The 21,443-nt window shown below is 43.7% G+C and overlaps 1 protein-coding gene across 1 annotated transcript in view; it reads right to left on the reverse strand.

Annotated features, from left to right (window-relative positions):
• Positions 1-20,953, reverse strand: part of ST6GALNAC3 (ST6 N-acetylgalactosaminide alpha-2,6-sialyltransferase 3) — a 416,154-nt gene extending 395,201 nt beyond the window's left edge. Inside the window, exon 1 of the mRNA XM_084852184.1 lies at positions 20,739-20,953. Coding sequence (XP_084708310.1) covers positions 20,739-20,756 — 18 coding nt within the window. The 5' untranslated portion in view covers positions 20,757-20,953. The remainder of the gene's footprint in view (positions 1-20,738) is intronic.
• Positions 20,954-21,443: the final 490 nt, after the last annotated feature.

Consider the following 21,443-nt stretch of genomic DNA (forward strand, 5'->3'; position numbering starts at 1 on the left):
TATCAAAAGGCTCATTGCAATAGCAGTATGATTATGTGAGTCTAGTCTTGTCCAACTTGGTGTCCTCCAGATGTTTTGGACTACAACTCCCTGGATTCCTGACCTTTGATCATGCTGGGCCAAAACATCTGGAGGACATGAGGTTGGGGGAAGGCTGGAGCAGACTAATCATACTGCTGCTGCAATGAACCTTTTGACACCAGACCCACTGTGGGTACAATCCTATATCCATTTACCTGGGAATAAGGCCCACTAAATTGAATGGGACATACTTCTGAGTAGAGATTCATTCATTCATTCAATTTATATCCTGCCTTTCCTCCTTGCCTTTCCTGGTCAGGCAACAAGGAAGTCAACACTTCCCAAATGGATCTTCCCAAGGGCAGGAGGAAAAGCAAGATGTCTAAATAGGGATGAAGCAGATGTGTCATCAGTCAGGAGACCAAGCCCCAAATCCATTCCAATAAGGCAATCCAAACAGCAGCGCAAAGTGGAGTAATGAACGGAGCTGACACAGACCACAGAGAGGTCTAGTAAGGCAAGATGAGGTGAGGTCTGGCCTAAACTCAGAAGGAGTACCTGGGGTGGATGGTGGAGCAAGGTAGAAGATTGGTGAAGCTATTTGAACCCAAGGACATATCTGGCTTTTCAATAGAGGAACAGCAAGTGGTTCCAGGAACAGTGTTCCAGTTCAGGTCCAAAAGGGGACTGGCTTGTAAACTTGATGTTTTTGTTTTAGATAACATCTGCTTCCACCAGAAGTCCTCCTTTATCCCAAATATATATTTTGAAATTGAAGGCAAAATTAATTGATGTTTCTTCAGAGAGACTATTTGAACTTCACCCAAATAAATAAATAAAGGACAATCTCTATCCATAACAGGTGTTATACTTTCTATTCACAAAGCTCCAGAATACAAACCACCTATAAAAAATGTAGATGACAGAATTTCTTATACCAGGGATGGGGAACATGTGGCCCTCCAGATGCTGGATTGTGACTCCCATCATTCCTCACCCTTGGCTATGATGGGTAGAGCTGATGGGAGCTGCAGTTCACCAACGTCTGGAAGGCCACACGTTCCCCATTCCTGTCTTATACAGTGGCCTTACAGAGCAAACCTATCCTTGCCTACTTAGAAGTAAGGCCCACTCAAATGGGGTTTCCTCCCAGACAGGTGTATATAGGATTGCAGTTTAAGGATGCAGTTCTATGCATATTTAGACAGAAAAATCTGTTTTGAATATGGAGTGGTATACAAATATTTAAAATAACTAAATAAATAAATAAATAGGTCCTACAACTCCCAGCATGCCCCATCAATAGGTGGCTGGGGCATGCTGGGAGTACTACAACTTTTTTCTGTCTAAAATTGCATAGGATTGTGCCCCAAAACACTCAACTGAAAAGCAATATAGGGTTATATTCCCTTTTCTTATTCTTTAGGGCATTTAGGCCTATACACATTTAGCGCATGGGCTATATGTGGGTGTATGAGTCTGTATGAAATCTGGGATTCTCATATATTTTAAGTAACACCAGATGCTAGGAATTTAAATGAAAATAAATGGGAGTTTGTGACAGTTATTTTTATGTATTTAGTTATACAGCACCGAGGGTTGTACTTGGCATGATACAATAAAAGAAACCGACAGGTCCTGTGGTTGGCAGGACAGAATATCATTTGCCTCCTATTCTAGACTACCCTTCCCATATTTATTTGCAGACAGCTTTAAACTATAATGTGAAAATCAGTATGGATTGAGGGAAATGAAAGTGTGTTGTACAAATTATTTTGCTTCTCATAATTGCTGAAGAGCTCTTAAGCTGGAGACAGGTTTGCTTGTTCATTTCTTTGAGAGGGAGAGTTTAAGGTGGTATAAGAACTGGCACTGTTGCTCATAGTGGATACATTGTTCCCACACTTATCTCTATTAAACAGGTGCTCTTTGTAGTGCTTTCACTACAAAACAGTAGTGATATTAGGAAAAAAAGAAATGAGCGCATGCATCATGGATAACAATGCTTCTGTCTTGCCACCTTCAATTCTCTTTAATACTATTTTCTATCTCCAACATACAAACTGACATGGTTTCAATCACATATAATAATAGTTACCCTCCTATTAGAGAGAGGAACACAGGACTGTTATTCCAGAAACAAGGGTTATGAGCCATTATCTAGCTTTCTGGAGAAGAGTCAGGAACCCTGAGAGGAGTCATGAGACCCATTTTCACTTAATTTCTATCCCCTCATTCTTTCTTCCAACTAACGCATATTCTTCAGGAGAGGTGAGTCCCTTGAGACTGCAGACTGGTTTCTTCTCCTTCTCCTTCTCTATCATAAATACAATGATAGCATGAGATAATAAAAAGGCCCTTTCTCTTTGCAGAGGGAATGATGGAGTTTAAAGTCACCAGATATGCAGAAAGAAAAATACCCTCTCATAGTTTCACACATCACAAAAATATAATAGACATTATTATTATTAAAAATACTCAGGAGTGATTTTATGGGCCTATTAATATATGCCTTGGGAGGCTTCACATTCCTATTAGAAAGTACAATAATGAGCCAATAAAATGTACTCTGTCACTTCTTGATGCTGTATTATCTTGGTAATGAAATGCTCTTAAATTTAAATATACTACAGAGATAGAAGCATGTAGAAGTGTATGGTTAATTGATTGGGCAGTGGCAAAAAGCATGCTGAGGTCTGGTTCTCATTTTTTGGTGTGTCTGTGTGTGTGTTTTAATTAACGGGCAGAGAATTGCCAACAAAGGAAGCAGGCTTTGACTTCAACCAGCATACAAGGGCATTCACTTAATTGATTCAGATCTGACTGAGAGGCTTCTGGAATTATAGAACTGGAGTACAAGGTCAGCAAGTAGATTTCCTGGAGAGCCACTTTGAAAAGGGATGTGAAGGATCGTGGACCACCTTCCAACCTAACTTCCTCCCTTCCAGCATCCATGAAACATATTACGGCTGTACCAAACAGTCCGAGGATACATTTTCTAGCACATTCGTAACAGGGGGAGCTAAAAGGGATAGAGGGAAAAGGTGGGGGTAGGGAACGTCTAAAGACTTTGGGGATAGGAGACTTACATTTTAATATTTTAGCAGTCAGAGACAGTAGCACAGTCAGGGTCTTCTTCTTTTAAAACGTCCCCCCCCCCTTCTTGCCTCCTCTAAACTATTTTGCCACCACTTCCTGTGGTGTTGGTGGTCCTCCCCCATCAGGGGCCATCTCATACCACAGTGCATTGGAGGTAAGATTACTATGTTGTGCAGCATCCTTCATTAGATGCATTGTAGAGTAAGATGTCCCCTGATGGAGAAGGAATGCTGCTGCTGTGAGGTTGGGAACAGCAGCAAAAACTGTTTTCAAAAAAGAAAGGGAAGAAAAGTTTTAAAAGATGAAGCCTCTAATTTGCTGTCTTGGACAGCTAAAAATATAAGTTCCCCACCTGCAAGTAATCTGAAATGCAAAGGGGCTGCCACCACCACAGGAAAACAGCAGCAAAAATGGCGAAAGAAAGAAAGAAAGAAAGAAAGAAAGAAAGAAAGAAAACATTTTAAAAGAAGAAGTCTCTGTGCCACGGTCTCTGAGTGCTAAAAATGCAAGTCCATCACCTGAAAAAGTAATCAGAATTTCTCCAGCCCACCCTCAAATGTGTAGAAATTTCCTCTCCCCGTTCACACCCCAAATATGGGGATGAGAAAATGGGGAGGCACTTTTTAACCAGCCCCCAAATGTATTTAGTAAGACAAGAGTATTGTTATATTTACAATGAAATAAACACACTATGATAAATCGATAAAGAGAGTAGATACCGTAAGTTCCCAGGAAATGAACCTAGACCCACCACGCTTCACGTTATGTCTCTCACTCAGGACAGGCAGGTTTCAACCAATATAATAAACCAACACTGAACTGAAATACTGCCTTACTAGACTAGGCTTCTGCACATCTAGTCAAACAAATGGGTTATGATATAACCAAATGAATATAAACACATTTTAATACAATATTATAGACAATCACTATAGAAGCAATCTATCATAGTAAAAGAAGTTTGTGTCTGTCAGTGCCATTGCTCCAAGTCCACGAAACTTACACACCTGATACTTGGCATGTATACTAAGATCGTAAGGATGTGCAACATGGGGTTGTTCGGTTCATTCATTAATTTAAATTAATATAGATGTACCCGTGTGTTTGAAGCCTGAGGTATCATCTTCAGTCATTAGGTGGCAGAATTCCCTAACCAGTGCATAGTTTTGCAGTTAGGGATGGACGAAAGTCGCTTACCTGATCCCGACGCTTGCTTCGCGGTGGGGGGGAGGCGCTCCATTCCTCCCCCCAAAGTTCTGGGTGGGGGGGAGGCGCCCCGTCCCTCCCTGCCGAAATTCTGGGTGGGGGGGAGGCGCCCCATCCCTCCCTGCCGAAATTCTGGCCGGGGGGGAGAGCCCCGCCTCTCCGGCTGCAAAAGTTCTTCTGCCGGGAAGAAGTAAAAAAAAAAAAAGTGATAGGCTACGTAACAGTTTACGTAGCCTATCACGGCTGACTTTGGGGGGGGGGAAACGCGTACGCAAATGGCGGTGCCCATGGGCGCCGCCATTTGCGTTCCTTATTTGGGCACCTCTAGTCTACGTAAATATTTACATAGACTACGGCGAAAATAAGGGCAACACTATTTGCGTTGCCCTTATTTTTGCCGTAGTCTACGTAAATATTTACGTAGACTAGACGTGCCCAAATAAGGAACACAAATGGCGGCGCCCATGGGCGCCGCCATTTGCATACGTGCTTTTTTTTTTTTCAAAGTCAGCTGTGATAGGCTACGTAAAAGTTTACGTAGCCTATCACAGTGTTTTTTGAAAATCTAGCCGTGATAGGCTACGTAAATCTTTACGTAGCCTATCACGTTTGTTGGTGTGTGTTTTTTTCACTTGGAAATGGCCGCGGCGGCAGCCGGTCAGAAGACCGGCCGCCGCCACGCCGCTGGTAGCCGCCGCCACGAGGGACATTCGCCGAAGGTTAATCCCATCCCGGGGGGGGCGGACCGTTTCTCCACCAGTTTCAGGGGCTGAATGCGTTGGCATTCGCCACCCCCCCCCCCAGAGATTCGTGGAGAAATTCTGTGACATCCCTATTTGCAGTCCATAGTTTGAAGCCAGGAGGGAGCAGTCCAAGGGAGAGGGTTATATGGCTGCCCTCTCCCCCTTTCTGTGGGGCAGCACTCCTCAGGGGAGTTGAGGTGGCAGACCCCTCCCTCACGCTAAAGGGGTGTACCATGGCAGGGGCCATGTCTAGGGGTACCAGTGGCTGTAGCTTCACTCAAACAGGCCTTGAAGGGTTCAATTTGCACACCTGTGAGAGCAGTTAGGTTGGTGACCACACATGAGAGGGCCTTCTCTACAATGGCCCCACAGCTATGGAACAAGTTGCCATCGAAGTTACGCCATGCTCTGTCATTGCAGACTTTTAAGAAGGCCTTGAAAACATATTATTTTACTGTGGCCTTCTCTTGATATAACTGCTGTTGTTGCTGTTATTGCTGTTGTTGTTGCTACTGGTTTTATTGTAGGCATTTATTGTTGCTTTTATTGATATTTTATTGTGTTTATGTTTTTATTGCTTTTAATGTTTTAACTGTTTTTATTTATTTTATTGCTGTGAGCTGCCTTGGGAGGTCTTCTGTCCTGAATGGCTGCCAAGAAAATTTTAAAATAAGTAATAATTAAAATAAAATAAATAAATACAAACTCTAGACCTGCATCAGCAATTCTAAAGCAGATTGAAATAAAAAGTGTTTACAGCCCATTTAAAAGCAACTAAAGCAGATAAAATATACATCCTGTGAGAGACCCACAAAAATGGGGCCACCACTGAATCAGCCCTTTCTCTTGTGCCTGCCAGTCTAATTGATGGTGGGATGTGAGAAGGGCCTCCATAGCCAATCTTAGCACCCAACAAATTCATACAGCTCTAATCTTCACCAGCAGAAAAGTAGGACGTTAGTCCTGTGATGTGCATGTGTGAGAGAGGGCATGGGGAGAGTTAATTGTGTTGGTGAAAAGCAATCAAATTGTGCTCACTCCCTTCCATCAACACTGGGAATTGCCAGGTGAGACAGCTTGGTAAAGACTGTCCCTGCATCCTGAACACTTTTCAAATACGCCACCTGCCTCCCTGGGTCTCCTTGCTTACTAGTTCCCTAAAGCCACTGAGCAATAGGTTTCCCTTGGTGACAAACTGGGGCTGTCACTTAGGGTGGCGACTTATGAATGGCCCAAAAAAAGAGGAAATGCATCACCAGAAAAGAGGAGCCACAGATGCACAGAATTTGCATATGCTAATTTATATGTATAGATGTAAATTTAGACATAATTATTATGACTTAAATAGAAATACAGTACATCTCACTATTGTGCAGAAGTCTGTGACCAGGTAACCTGTGTGGCTGCCTGTTCAGTCTGCTGTTGAGGTGCTAACTGGTGATCGGCAACAGCTCTTGGGGAGGGGAGAGGTTAGCTTTAAACTAGAATTGGGCAGGACAGCCACTCAAATAGATGATGGTCCTCTGGCCCTTCAAATACAGGACTGTCTTCTGTAAAAGAGGACCCTGCACTGCCTGCTGGATCCCAAACGCAAAGAGCTACCAGGTAGTACGTTAAGCAGTATCCTAGCATCTCCTGGGATGTGGTGTCTCTCTCCCCATGGTCTTCTCGCCCTTGCAGTCACTGGGATTCTTGTGTACAGGGGATGAAAGAAACTCAGAAAGGAGGAACAGGGATGGAAAGATGCTCTACAAACATATCCTTAGAGACCAATTTCCTTAGTGTCTAGTTTCCTCTCTCTCCAAAACAATTGTTTCCGGGGCAAATGGCAGCTACCTCTTTGCTACTGAAGGGATTGTGGGGGTGGGAGAGGACTTGGGCTCAGAGGATGTGTTTCCCCCAAGCCCACCCCCATCCCCGATGATTTTGGTAATGAAGGGATGCTCTCCCTTTACTTATTTGCTACAGAAATTATCACAAGATGTGCAGTGCATTAGTCCCATTTCCTAAGTCAATTTTTGTAGGTGCCCACTGGTCCTTTTTAAAAAGCCATCTAGGCTAGTCTACCACCTGTCTAAACTATGACATTTTGTGGCAATTAATTTCACTAGTTACGCAATGTGTGAAAAATCAACTAATTTACATTGCAATTAAATTTCCAATGTAACTGCTCCTAATCCTGAGTGTGACTACACACCTGCCACATGAAGTCATTTTATTTAGTCCGTAAAAAGAAGCTTTTATGGGTTTTTATAGTGTTTAAGATCTCCTGCTTGTGAATTTCTGCTGTTATTGATTTGATTGATTGATTCCCTATTCTTGTTGTTCTTTGTTTATTTGCTATATTTGCATTTTAAAGCTTGGATTGTATTTAATGTTTTTATTGTAAGCTACTCAGAGAACTCTGATTATGGATGGCATATCAATGTTGTTATTAAATAAACACATTAAGTGAAACAAAAGCAATTATAATGGACTATAAACTTGCATGAAACCTCTGTCAAGAAAAAACAGAGTTGATAAATGAGTGACTGGACTGCAATCCAATGGGAATAAGTCACTGTTACTCAAGGTTTTTCATTTGAATAACCATCACAAGCACCAGTTTTCAAATACCAAGAACTAGGCACCAACCACTGTATGCCACCAACTGTTTAATGACATCACACACATAGGTCAAAATCTAAAAGGTGATGAAAACATATTTCTGGATTCTCAGTTTAGCCAAAACCTACATCATTGTCCAATATCAGAAACTCATTTTCACACATAGTCCTGTGCTGTATTTATATGAAAGACTGACATTAAGAGAACAAGAAATGTGATTTAGAAAAGAAAATGCTAGCCTTGGAAAAGGAAATGCATAATCTATGAAAAATGCCCTCATTATATCTAGACAATACCATGCCAGCTGGGTGTCTTTATCACATAAGTACCATGGTTAACTTCGGCCAAACCCATTTCCAGCCACTAAGAGCAACACAAACAAGTTTTTATCAACATTTTGTGCTTTAAAAAAAAAAAAAAAAAGCATCTGCTTTTCTTAAAGCAGTACTCTGACCAGGCTCTTAGTTAAACAAAAAGAAAAGCATCAGTGCCCATAAACAAACTCCAACATTTGTAAGCCATACTGCTTCTCACTAAAAAGGCTACCCTTTCATTTAGGCATGGGTGGTCTGCGCAAAAGGAGAATTAACACAACTAAACAAAGAAAATTATTTGTGCTGGGAAGAATCAAAAAATGTTAAGTGGAGGGATTCTAGTTTCATCTTGGTTGTAAAGACAGCTACAAACACAAAATGCCTATCTGTACAAGCACCTGCTATATACCAGGCCTTCTCAAGTACCTACCATCTCCACAACCATCTATGGTAGCCATCCAGAGGTCTGGTAAGTCACCTGTTTTTACCACCTATCTGGGATTTTGCAAGAAAAGATAGTGGTGGTTGATGTTGTCAAGCATTTGTCAGAACACATTGACCTGGTTCACACAATAACTGCAACCCAGCAATGTTTATTAGCCATGGTGGGTTGCGGCACCAAGTTGCCAATCCAAGCCCCTGCCGCTATGGCTCCTCATTACATGTGAACCCGTAGTGTATGAATTGCTGGGATGGTTGACAAGGGCTGTTTTAGGGTTGTAGGTGGCTTGTCAACCACCCAGCAACCCACCCTTGCCAGGTTTGCATGTAACAAGAAGCTATGCCATGGCCTGAATATTTAAAATGTAGGCTTCAGCAGCAGCAACAGACCCCATGGGGAAATTCACCCATGGTGGCTTCTCATTACATGTGAACTGGGCCAATATATGGCAGAATAGGCTGTTTTTGCATTGTGAGGCACAGCCAGTTGAAGCCTAGTGTATATAGTATTTGCTAGCCTGAATGTTCTGGATAAGAAAATACAGGGTAAAGGCCTTCTCACCAATTGATGGAAGGACAAACTGCCTTGAGACCTATGTAGAGTGGCATGAACTTGAAGCATACCCTAGAACTCAGTAACTCAGAAATGGATTCATATTACTTAGAAATGCACTGGCCGCATTTGGACAATTCTCAGCAGATGTCAGGGTTGGATCGGAGCCCATAGAGCCCCAAAGCAGTTCTGATTCTAAGGAAGAGATAGAAACCGTGGGAGAGGAACCCACGCGCTGTTCAGAGGTGCCAGAGAGAGAGTCCCTCCCTGCTCACTTACATGAGAGTGGTAGCAACCCTGGCATGCAGGGGGATGGACAATTGGAGCTTTGGGACACTAGGCGCCGGCGAATGGACAAGCAGGAGAAGGAGGGCGCCGAGAGGAGGCGCTCAGCCCACTTGGCACGTCAACAGCTGCACCCCGATGCCCCACGGGAAAGGGGTGGACTTTCACCTCCTAGCCCTTAAATCCAGAGGTTTCCCACCTCTGTCCTCCAAATGGAGATCAACTGATTTCACTAAGGCTAGAAACCTCTGGTAGGCAGCTCTCTAAAGTTTCCCTCATTAGGCTCATGCAATTAGCATCTGTAAGCATCATTAGGTTGAATGGAAAAAAAGCCTTGGAAAAGAGCCCTATCGTCTGTGTGTTGATTCTGGCTACTTGAGGATTTCAGAAGGCAGCAAGGGTGCTCCTGACAGCAGCTTCATAAGTCATGGTATAAGAAGCTGTGGACCAGTGCTGAGGCTGTGCAGCCCCTCCCTTCCTCCCTTTCAGAGTGGAGTTCCTGGCTTGCATTAAGCCAGAGTGCCCCATTATGTCCAAACTGGGGAACTCCAGCTTAATGTCAATTAACAGACAAGGATAATAAGCCAGGATCTGATCCAGGAAAATAAATCAGCACACAATAGGAAGAGGGGAGGTTGAGAGAAGAGCACAAAGCCACAGCACTCGCCCATGGCTTCACAAACCACTAATGAAGCCACTGTGTGGCATGCTTCAGAGGGAGGGAGGCGTCTCGTCTTCAGCCTCTGTTCATGTGGGCAAATTCAACATTATTACCCCTTCACATCCTCAGATGTCCAAGCAGCTACAGACAACTGCTAACCTACTCTTAAATGCAGGGTCAGTGGCTACCTAAGCCTATCTCTTCTAATGGTTTCAGGGCCCTAAAATGATCTTTTCAAATGGCCATGTGGCTTCCACAAAATCTGTTGGAACAACAAGAAAAACTATTTCCACGTATGTCCATTTATATTGTCCTCCTCCCATAAACCTCAAAAGCGAACTGTACACTTAGCAACAGATGTTAACTGTCAGGACAGGGTGAGTCAGATCCTTTATAACTCACCAGTTGCCTGAGTGCACCCTGTCATTATGCGAAGGGTCAATTTTGTCATTGCAGTTTTCCCCACTTGCATTTTGAAAAAGGAGTTTACTTGGGGAGCTGGCCACGAATGCATATATTTAGAATGTTTAGAGATCAAGGTCAAACAATGGAGACCTACAATTGTTGTCTCAGAATGCTTCAGATGTTATAAAACTGGCATCTGGGCTTGTAGTGTGTAGACTTGACCCAAAATGGTAAACTGGTGAACTGGTTTGGGGAGTTTTTGTCATTTTTTCAAAAGTCTACAAAACCTGTTCTGCCATAGAAGACAATGGACAAAGGGCATGCATATGTATCAAGGGCAACAAAGTACTTCTAGTTCTACCATGTTCACTCATACCATGCTCAGACTATTGTTATCTCCTTCCCGAGATATGTGAACAGAGAGGAACATTATGTGAGAGGGAATTTTTGTTTTTAACAAGTTACACGCGTCAAACCAAAATTTGACCCATTGTACATCTACAGCCATTTTCCTACAGAAATTTACAGAATGCAATTGAAGGAACCTAACTTTGGAAGCTGCCTGTACCTTAGCTTGCTTCCTGAGCACAGAATAATGTAGGCACAAATGTAAACACCATTGTGCAGTATGCACAGGTGAAGAACCTGCATTCACATGTATTCACAGTGGAAAGGTATTAAACAAGTATTCGATATATGGAGCAGGTTCAAATGGCCATTCCACAGACTAGAAGGTATGAGAGATTCTTATGTCAAATATTTTTCACTGTGGTCATAACTGGAAGAAAAAACATGGAGACAACTGTATTTCCAGCGAACTGGTCAACTCATTGTGTACAATCTAGAGAAAGGTGAGTAGGCATGGATCCAAATAAAATAACCACAATGCAAGCACATAAAAGCATGCTTCAGTTCCATTATATCGACAGTATATCAATATGCCTAGCTTTCTTTGTACAGAACAAATAAATACTCAACAGCTTGGATACAGTATCTACAGTGTGCTGGCTGCTGACCACAGATATGTCACAGGAGCAAACCTCTGGCACTTCTTGCGAGACACATCACCAGATCATCGTAGGGCCAAGTGTAACGTTCTTCTAATCATACATAGTGGAGCTATGTGTGATTGTTTTCTCTACCCTCCTGCAAGCATGCATGACCCCGATTTCATTTAGGACCATGGCGCTTTGGGAGAGGAGGATTTAAGCTTCCTCCCTTACCCATTTTTGCCCTGAAATCCCACCCACCCTGGGGCGGGGGGTTGTTCTTTAACCTGGTTAAAGAAAACAGCCTCCATTGATTCTAACAGAGACTTTTGTTCTTCTTTAACCCCCCGCCCTCCATAGGGGGTGGAATTTCAAGAAGAAAAAAATGGGTGAGGGAGGAGGCTTAAATCCCCCCTCCCGAAGTGCCACAGTCTGGATTTGAATTGGGGCTTCATGCACTTGCAGGACAGTAAGGAAAACAATCAGACATAGCTCCACTATGTGTGACTACAGGAACGTTCAGTTAGGCCCTTAGAAGGCTATAGCGACCTTCTTGGATACCACTCCACACTTCTCAGCCACAACGTCCAAAGGGAGATAAGGGCCATGAAAATGTTTGCACTCCAACTCTTCCCATTCCCACTTCATTGGTTTGTTACACCCTAGGAATTGATTTTATGTCAACAGGCTTATCTCAAAGCTGAAATTTTCATGGAGATACAAAAGTAAGCAATTATACCCCAGTGTTGTCCATGTCTTTCAGTTACAATCTGCAAAGAAACCAAAAACAACTATCAGATAGACCATAAATGTCACTGAAAAACTTAGCTGGAGATCAATTTTGGTAGGACTCCCTCTTCAGTAGGGAAATAAGCCTAATAAAATGTATTCAGTCTATAATAAATGTTGAACAGCAAAAGCCTACCCAATAAAACACATGTAAATGTAATAATGATTTGGAGGCAGTCTGTCCTTAACCATTACATTTTTGTAAACATTTGAGATTGTCAGAACATCTTAATACAAACACCAGTTATCTACAATAAAGAATCTTGTGGCACCTTAAAGGTGAACAAATTTATTTTATCCTAAGCTTTCATATACACTGCCTACCATCAGATGCATCACCTGTTAATCTCACACTGGCAGATCTATATACACATGGTGTGGGGTAGGGGAGGTGGAGAGAAAGATATCTAAACTGTGTTGTCAGAAGGAACTGAAATGCAAAAAGTTCATACAGTGATATTACCTTAACAGTTGCCATTCACAAAACGTTGTTGACTGATAACACAGACAGCATTGCAATTGTGAGCCGATTAATATATTTAGTGTGATTTTTTTTAAATGAAAACTTTTCCTTGTTCAAACCACAGGAAATAGAGTTGAATCTCTTTATTGAACTGTACTTCAATTGCTGAAGTACAATTCATCAAGGGATTCAACTCTATTTACTGTAGTTTGAATAAGGACAAAGGTGGTTTTTTGTTAATGTTTATCACTCACCATTGCAGTGGTGTCAGTGTTATCACATAACAACGTTTTCTGAATGGTAACTCTTAAGGTAATCATCACTGTCTATACTTTTTGTATTTCAATTCCTTCTCAAAACACAGTTTAGATCCTCACACACACCACCACCAACTACAACCATGTGTATATAGATCTGCCAAAGTGAGGTTAATACTTTATGCATCTAACGGTGGGCAGCATCTATGAAAGCTTAGGATAAATTTGTTTGTCTTTAAGGTGCCACAAGACTCTGTTTTTTGCTGCCTGCAACAGACTAACACAGCTACTGCTCTGGGAAAAGTTATCTAGTTATTGGAGATTGTTTCCCTGTGAGATGGTTAGCTGGAATAGTGTAGCTTGCCTTATGGTGTGACTAATCTCCCCCTATCTCTTACTCTTTTTATCCTCAGACTTTCCTGCATTAACAGGATTAAGCATTAGCATGGCCAATACTGTTTTGGTTACACAATACCTACTTGTTTGTCTTTTTCAACAGTGAAGGAAAGTAATAGAGCAGAACACTTGGGAAAGGGCAGTACTGCAATGGTACCTTAAACAAATGAAAGGAAGGAAGGAAGGAAGGAAGGAAGGAAGGAAGGAAGGAAGGGACTTGTAATTTATGAGATTTTCAGAACATCTCTTAATGAACTCTTAATACAAGAGGGAAATTATGACTTGATAGGTGATTCCGACCACCATTACTCGAAGCCAACATGGATTTGTCAAGAACAAATCCTGCCAGACAAATCTGATCTCATTTTTTGATCAAGTAACCTCCCTTGTGGACCAAGGGAATGCTGTAGACATAATATACCTCGACTTCAGCAAAGCTTTCAACAAAGTGCCCCATGATATCCTGATGAGCAAACTTGCTCGAAGTGGGCTAGATGAAACAACGATCATGTGGATCCACAGTTGGCTACAGAATCGGACTCAAAGAGTGCTTATCAATGGGACCTTCTCAAGCTGGGGAGAGGTAACGAGTGGGGTACCGCAGGGCTCAGTCCTGGGCCCAGTGCTCTTCAACATTTTTATGAATGACTTGGAGGAGGAGGTGCAGGGAATGCTGATCAAATTTGCAGATGACACAAAATTGGGCGGGATAGCTAATACTTTGGAAGACAGAAACAAAATTCAAAGTGATCTTGATAGACTGGAGCGCTGGGCAGAAAACAGAATGAAATTTAAAAGGGATAATTGCCAAGTTCTGCACCTAGGAAAAAGAAACCAAATGCACAGTTACAAGATGGGGGGTACGTGGCTCAACAACACTACAAACGAGAAGGATCTTAGAATTCTTGTCGATCACAAGCTGAATATGAGCCAACAATGTGATGTGGCTGCAAAAAAGGCCAATGCTATTTTGGGTTACATTAATAGAAGCAGAGGTTCCAAATCCCCCGAAGTACTAGTTCCCCTCTACTCAGCACTGGTTAGGCCTCATCTGGAGTACTGTGTTCAGTTCTGGGCACCGCACTTTAAGAAGGATACAGACAAGCTGGAGAGGGTTCAGAGGAGGGCAACAAAGATGATCAGGGGACTGGAAACTAACCCTATGAGGAGAGACTGCAAGAACTGGGCATGTTTAGCCTTGAGAAGAGAAGACTGAGGGAAGATATGATAGCGCTCTTCAAGTACTTGAAAGGTGGTCACAGAGAGGAAGGCCAGGATCTCTTCTTGATCATCCCAGAGTGCAGGACACGGAATAATGGGCTCAAGTGACAGGAAGCCAGATTCTGGCTGAACATCAGGAAAAACTTCCTCACTGTTAGAGCAATACGACAATGGAACCAATTACCTAGGGAGGTGGTGAGCTCTCCCACACTGGAGGCCTTCAAGACGAGGCTGGACAGCCATCTGTCAGGGATGCTCTGACTTGGATTCCTGCATTGAGCAGGGGGTTAGACTCGATGGCCTTGTAGGCCCCTATGATTCTATGAACATCTATTCCAAAAGTGACATATAAAAAAATAGGGAAGAACACTTAACTTCCTCCCTTGTAAGACTCTTTTGGATTGCTATAAGAAGTTGCCCATTCACCATCAAAGGTACTTATGTCTATTTTAACCAGTTTCCAGAACATTTATAAAAATTTTATAGCAACGCAGTGTCTACTCATGGTGCTTTCCGGCAAAACTCTCCACTTCTTTTACAACAGCTTAAAATCACACCAGAGCAGGAATGCAGTAAGCAAGGGATTAGCTAATTCAGGCTGATTTAGTGATGCCTGAACATTGCCTCTGGCAATGGGGATAGGAAGAAGGAAAAAGTCTAAATGCCTAAATTGTGAGAAAAATCCAGAAAGGTGGTGGCTTACGTAGCCTTCTGGGTTATGGGGTAGGGTTAGTAGCAATTCAGAGAACAGATAACTAGTCTTCTATTTGTAAATACAAAACCATAAAGAATATGCCTCTGTTGCTTCAAAATACACAATTTGGACAGCTCAAGTTCAACACTGTTTGTCAATGATTTGTTTCTACATTCCTTGTTCCTGTGGGCCTGGTGGGTCAGTGAGTCGGGGTCCCTTCCTATTAACCCCAAGTTTGCTTTGGGGAAGGGCCATACACAGTTATCGCGCACATGCTTTGCATGCAGGAAGTCCCAGTTTCATGTCCTGCTAGGGCCATGGGAAACCCTGCCTGAAGAGCCATTGCCAGTCAGTGCAGATAACACTGAGCTAAATGGATCACTGCCTTGTTGTGGCGAAGGGGCTTGCGTAACTCAGTGAAGCCATAAGCTATGCCATGCAGGGCCACCCAAGACGGACAGGTCATGGCAGAGAGTTCTGACAAAATGTGGTCCACTGGAGAAGGAAATGGCAACCCACTCCAGTATTCTTGCCAAGAAAACCCCATGGAAAGTATCACAAGGCTAAAAGAGATGACGCCGGAAGATGAGCCCCTCAGGTCGGAAGGTGTCCAATATACTACTGGGGAAGAGCAGAGGGTATCTCCAAGTAGCGCCAGAAAGAGTGAAGCGGCTGGGCCAAAGCCGAAAGGACACTCAGCTGTGGATGTGTCTGGTGGTGAAAAGAAAATCCGATGCTGTAAAGAACAATATTGTTTAGGAACCTGGAATGTCAGATCAATGAATCAAGGTCAGCTGGAGGTGGTCAAACATGAGATGGCAAGATTGAACATCGACATCTTGGGAATCAGCGAACTAAAATGGACAGGCATGGGCGAATTTAATTCAGGTGACCATCATATCTACTATTGTGGGCAAGAATCCCTTAGAAGAAATGGAGTAGCACTCATAGTCAACAAAAGGGTGGGAAAAGCAGTATTGGGGTACAATCTTAAAAATGATAGAATGATCTCAGTACGAATCCAAGGCAAACCATTCAACATCACAGTAATTCAAGTCTATGCCCCAACCACTGAGGCCGAAGAAGCTGAGGTTGATCGGTTCTATGAAGACCTACAACACCTTCTCGAACTAACACCAAAAAAAGATGTCCTCTTCATCATAGGGGATTGGAATGCTAAAGTAGGAAGTCAAGAAATCACCGGGATAACAGGCAGGCATGGCCTTGGTGTACAAAATGAAGCAGGACAAAAGCTAATAGAGTTTTGCCAAGAGAACATGCTGATCATAGCAAACACTCTTTTCCAACAGCACAAGAGGCGACTCTACACATGGACGTCACCAGATGGTCAATATCGAAATCAGATTGATTATGTCCTTTGCAGCCAAAGATGGAGAAGCTCCATACAGTCAGTCAAAACAAGACCTGGAGCTGACTGTGGCTCAGATCATGAGCTGCTTCTTGCAAAATTTCGGCTTAAATTGAAGAACGTCGGGAAAACCACTAAACCGTTCAGGTATGACCTAAATCATATCCCTGATGAATATACAGTGGAGGTGAGGAATAGATTTCAGGGATTAGACCTGATAGACAGAGTGCCTGAGGAGCTATGGACGGAGGTCCGTAACATTGTTCAGGAGGCAGCAACGAAATCCATCCCAAAGAAAAAGAAATGCAAGAAAGCCAAGTGGCGGTCTGATGAGGCTTTACAAGTAGCTCACGAAAGAAGGGAAGCGAAAAGCAAGGGAGAAAGGGGAAGATATACCCAACTGAATGCAGAGTTCCAGAGAATAGCAAGGAGAGACAAGAAGGCCTTCTTAAATGAACAATGCAAAGAAATCGAGGAAAACAACAGAATGGGAAAGACTAGAGATCTCTTCAAGAAAATTGGAGATCTCAAGGGAACGTTTTGTGCAAAGACGGGCATGATAAAGGACAAAGAAGGCAGGGACCTAACAGAAGCAGATGAGATTAAGAAGAGGTGGCAAGAATACACAGAAGAACTATACAGGAAAGATCTGAATGTCCCTGATAGCCATGATAGTGCGGTCACTGAACTTGAGCCAGACATCCTCGAGAGTGAAGTCAAGTGGGCCTTAGGAAGCATTAGTAACAACAAAGCTAGCGGAGATGACAGTCTTCCAGCTGAGCTATTTAAAATCCTAAAAGATGATGCTGTTAAAGTGCTGCATTCAATATGCCAACAAATCTGGAACACTCAACAGTGGCCACAAGACTGGAAAAGGTCAGTTTACATTCCAATTCCAAAGAAGGGCAACGCCAAAGAGTGTTCAAACTACCGCACAATTGCGCTCATTTCACATGCCAGCAAGGTGATGCTCAAAATCCTACAAGCTAGGCTTCAGCAGTATGTGAACCGAGAACTACCGGAAGTACAAGCTGGGTTTAGAAGAGGCAGAGGAACTAGAGATCAAATCGCCAACATTCGCTGCATCATGGAGAAAGCAAGAGAATTCCAGAAAAACGTCTATTTCTGCTTCATTGACTACGCTAAAGCCTTTGATTGTGTGGATCACAACAAACTGTGGCAAATTCTTAAAGTGATGGGAGTACCAGACCACCTTACCTGTCTCCTGAGAAACCTGTACGAGGGTCAAGAAGCAACAGTCAGAACCAGACATGGAACAACCGATTGGTTCAAAATTGGGAAAGGAGTACGACAAGGCTGCATATTGTCACCCTGCTTATTTAACTTATATGCAGAGTACATCATGAGAAATGCCGGGTTGGATGAATCAGAGGTTGGAATTAAGATTGCTGGGAGAATTATCAACAACCTCCGATATGCAGACGATACCACCCTAATGGCAGAAAGCGAAGAGGATCTCAAGAGCCTCTTGTTGAGGGTGAAAGAGGAGAGTGCAAAAGCTGGTTTGAAACTCAACATTAAAAAAACTAAGATCATGGCATCTGGCCCCATCACTTCCTGGCATATAGAAGGGGAAGAAATGGAAGCAGTGACAGATTTTACTTTCTTGGGCTCCAAGATCACCACAGACTGTGACTGTAGCCATGAAATTAAAAGACGCTTGCTCCTTGGGAGGAAAGCTATGGCCAACCTAGACAGCATAGTAAGAAGCAGAGACATCACCTTGCCGACAAAGGTCCGTCTAATCAAAGCTATGGTTTTCCCAGTAGTAATGTATGGCTGTGAGAGCTGGACTATAAGGAAGGCTGAGCGCCGAAGAATTGATGCTTTCGAACTGTGGTGCTGGAGAAGACTCTTACGAGTCCCCTGGACTGCAAGGAGGTCAAATCAGTCCATCCTAAAGGAAATCAACCCTGAGTGCTCATTGGAAGGACAGATAATGAAGCTGAAGCTCCAATATTTTGGCCACCTAATGCAAAGAGAAAACTCCCTGGAAAAGACCCTGATGCTGGGAAAGACTGAAGGCAAAAGGAGAAGGGGACGGCAGAGGATGAGATGGCTAGATAGCATCACGGATGCAATGAATATGAACTTGAGCACGCTCCGGGAGAGAGCGCAGGACAGGAAGGCCTGGCGTGCTATGGTCCATGGGGTCACGAAGAGTCAGACACGACTGAACGACTGAACAACAACAACAACAACAAATGGACCCATGGTCTGACTCAGTATAAGGCAGCTTCCTATAGTGTAGTTACGGCCATAACCAGAGCAGCATTTATTAAAAAGACAGCTTCATCGAAGCAGCCGTCCAGACATATGTAGTACTAATAGCAATCTCAGTTCTGCGAGGGATGGTCTTTGCGTCGTCAAAACGGTACCATCCACACAAGAGGGAGGTGCCTGTCAGCTTAGGGGAACCCCAAGGTTTTCAAAAGTACATGGGGAGAAAAACTCTAATGATTGGAACTCCCCCACACGGCCCAATGAGGAGTGTCTCAGCGGACACAGAATGTTGACTGTTGAGAGAGAATGGAAAACAGAGAATGTAATGGAGTGGCCAGAGCCCTCTGGTGCGCCACACTAGTGGGGCCTGGTGGCTCTGATCTCAGTGGGGCGGTAAATCCACTCCAGGTTTCAGTCAGAACTCTAAAGGCTCCTTTAGGGTACAATCCTATGCATGTTTAGACAGAAAGAAGTCCTACAACTCCCAGCAGTTCCCAGGCAGCATGACTTTTTTCTGTCTAAACATGCATAGGATTGCACCCTTAGAGTTCTGACTGTAACTTGGAGTGGATTCACTCCACTGACACTGGAGCCACCAACGTTCACTGCTCTGCACTGCAACATTTTGTTACAGGGTCCACTTGTATATACTAAGGACTGCCATAAGGTGGGCAGACCTTCACCCTACGGCAGAAGGTGAAAAACAGGGCATTGCAAAGCCGTGCAAAACAATCACAGCAATATAGTTGCCAGCAAAACATATAGTCTAGTGTTTTCATGCCTGGAGAGTGCTTTAAGATTTTTGGACTTCAGCCCACCTTGCAGATATTTCAGCAGGAAACTCTGCTGAGCTCAACCACTCAGAGTCAGGAATCCCTGGGACTGATAAGAGGTCTGTTTTGAGTCAGAGGAAAGGGTTTGCCAAATCAGTCCAGCATGTTGCCTAAGGGCTGTACATTCATTTAGAGGCAAAGCCAAAGGAGAGGAGAAGCTAGAAAGTTGGTGCTTGGTAGCCCTCGGTCTTAGCTGCTGCATCTTGTCAGTGTGGTCTCTGCAAGAACTGAAATGAGTGTCTCAAGCGCCGGTGACAACAGTGTTGGGAAGATCGGCTCTGCCCACACTTCCGCCTCCTCCCACCTGGTTCAAATACTTCTCTGGTGCTAATGTACCGCTGATACATTTGCACGTACTTTTTCAGTATTATTGTTATCATCATCATCTAAGGGTGTTAAATGAGCGGATGGGTTAAAGCTGTTACTGAAAGGATCTCGTTAGTGCAGAGAGGGAGGAAGCAGCCAGGGGGCGTTTTGTCGAGTGGAGTTAGGCGGTCTCAAATGAATTAAGGGCACCTTTGGCGCTGCTGAGAAGTCAGAAAGGGGGTGAGTGGAGAGGGTGGGCAGCGCGTGTGCGTGCTTATGGAGCAACTTGTATGGCTTTCGCCAATCTGAAAGCAGATTAAATTCTGCCCCGGTAGGTTCCAAAGGGGGAGAAAATATGGGGGGGGGGAATACGGGGGGGGGAGAAAATACGGGGGGGGAGATGGCTCCAATTTTCTTATCTCGTGTGCAGTTCACGCTCCCCATTGTGGATCCTACAGGAATTCCGCCGAAACAAAAAGTCAGGGAGGAATCGCCCGGCACTTCCCTCCTTCTCTCCCCTTCCCTGCCTTGTCTCTTATGCTCCACACAGTCCTTTTTCCTCCCCTTCCCCATACCCAGGAGCTGATCGCCTGCAGCTCCGACAATGCAGGAAAGAGAAGGCGAACCGCGGCTCTACGTTTTAGAATCTCTCGGCATTCATTTTTCCAGAAGGAAAATGCGGGGGGGGGGGGATCAATGCCCCGAAACACAATTGCGATTAAGATGCAGCAAAACCACATTGTCTCCATGCTCAGAGGAGCAACCGAGGCTCTCCTTTTTTCTGGGTTTCTTTTTCCTTTTTTCTTTTTAACAATCCATTCAAGCAACAGATAGAGATTTACCTTCAAAATGCAGGCCATGTTCTATCCTCCCTACCCCCAAAGCAGCAGGAATCTGCTTTGTGAGTAACAGATCCAGTCTCTGAGGCAGAAGGTTGGAAGAGCTGCAGAAATGCCAGTGCCTACATTCCTGGAGATCCAAATAAGGAACCACAATTCTAAGATCCGTTAGTCATGTTAGTCTTTTCATGCCCTGTTCGTTCCACCCATCAGCTTCTGCCACTGGCTAGAAGCCAGCACCGTACCTCCCCTCCGTCACATGACCCAGTTTGATTCATGGCTCTCTGGCTGGGGTTATTACGTTTTTTAAAAGACCTTTAAAAAAAAAAAGGCTTTGGATGCTTTCTGTCCTAACGATATGCTAAGTAAATCTATAGTGTGCAGATGTTTTATTATCTAAATGTGAGAGAGGAGGGAGAGAGAGAATGTTGCGCCTTTGACTGTATTTCCTAACATTCCAGTTAGAAAACTAATAAGGAATATTACTCTGTCGCGCTGGTCACTCTGAGTTTGTCTCTTGTTAAGATTTCTCTCTCTCTCTCACTCACTCACACACACACACACACACACACACACTCCAAACAGATATCGAATGCCGCGCTGTAGACTTCAATCGCCTAGAGAACAAACTTTCCTTTGTCCGAAGACCTGGAACTGCCTGTGGAGAAAAGGAAGAGACTCGCCACCATAACACCACACACGCCCTGC

Source organism: Heloderma suspectum, chromosome 4 (assembly GCF_057233095.1).
Source record: "Heloderma suspectum isolate Gila_16-S chromosome 4, 16-S_ref, whole genome shotgun sequence".
NCBI classification, from domain to species: Eukaryota; Metazoa; Chordata; class Lepidosauria; order Squamata; family Helodermatidae; genus Heloderma; species Heloderma suspectum.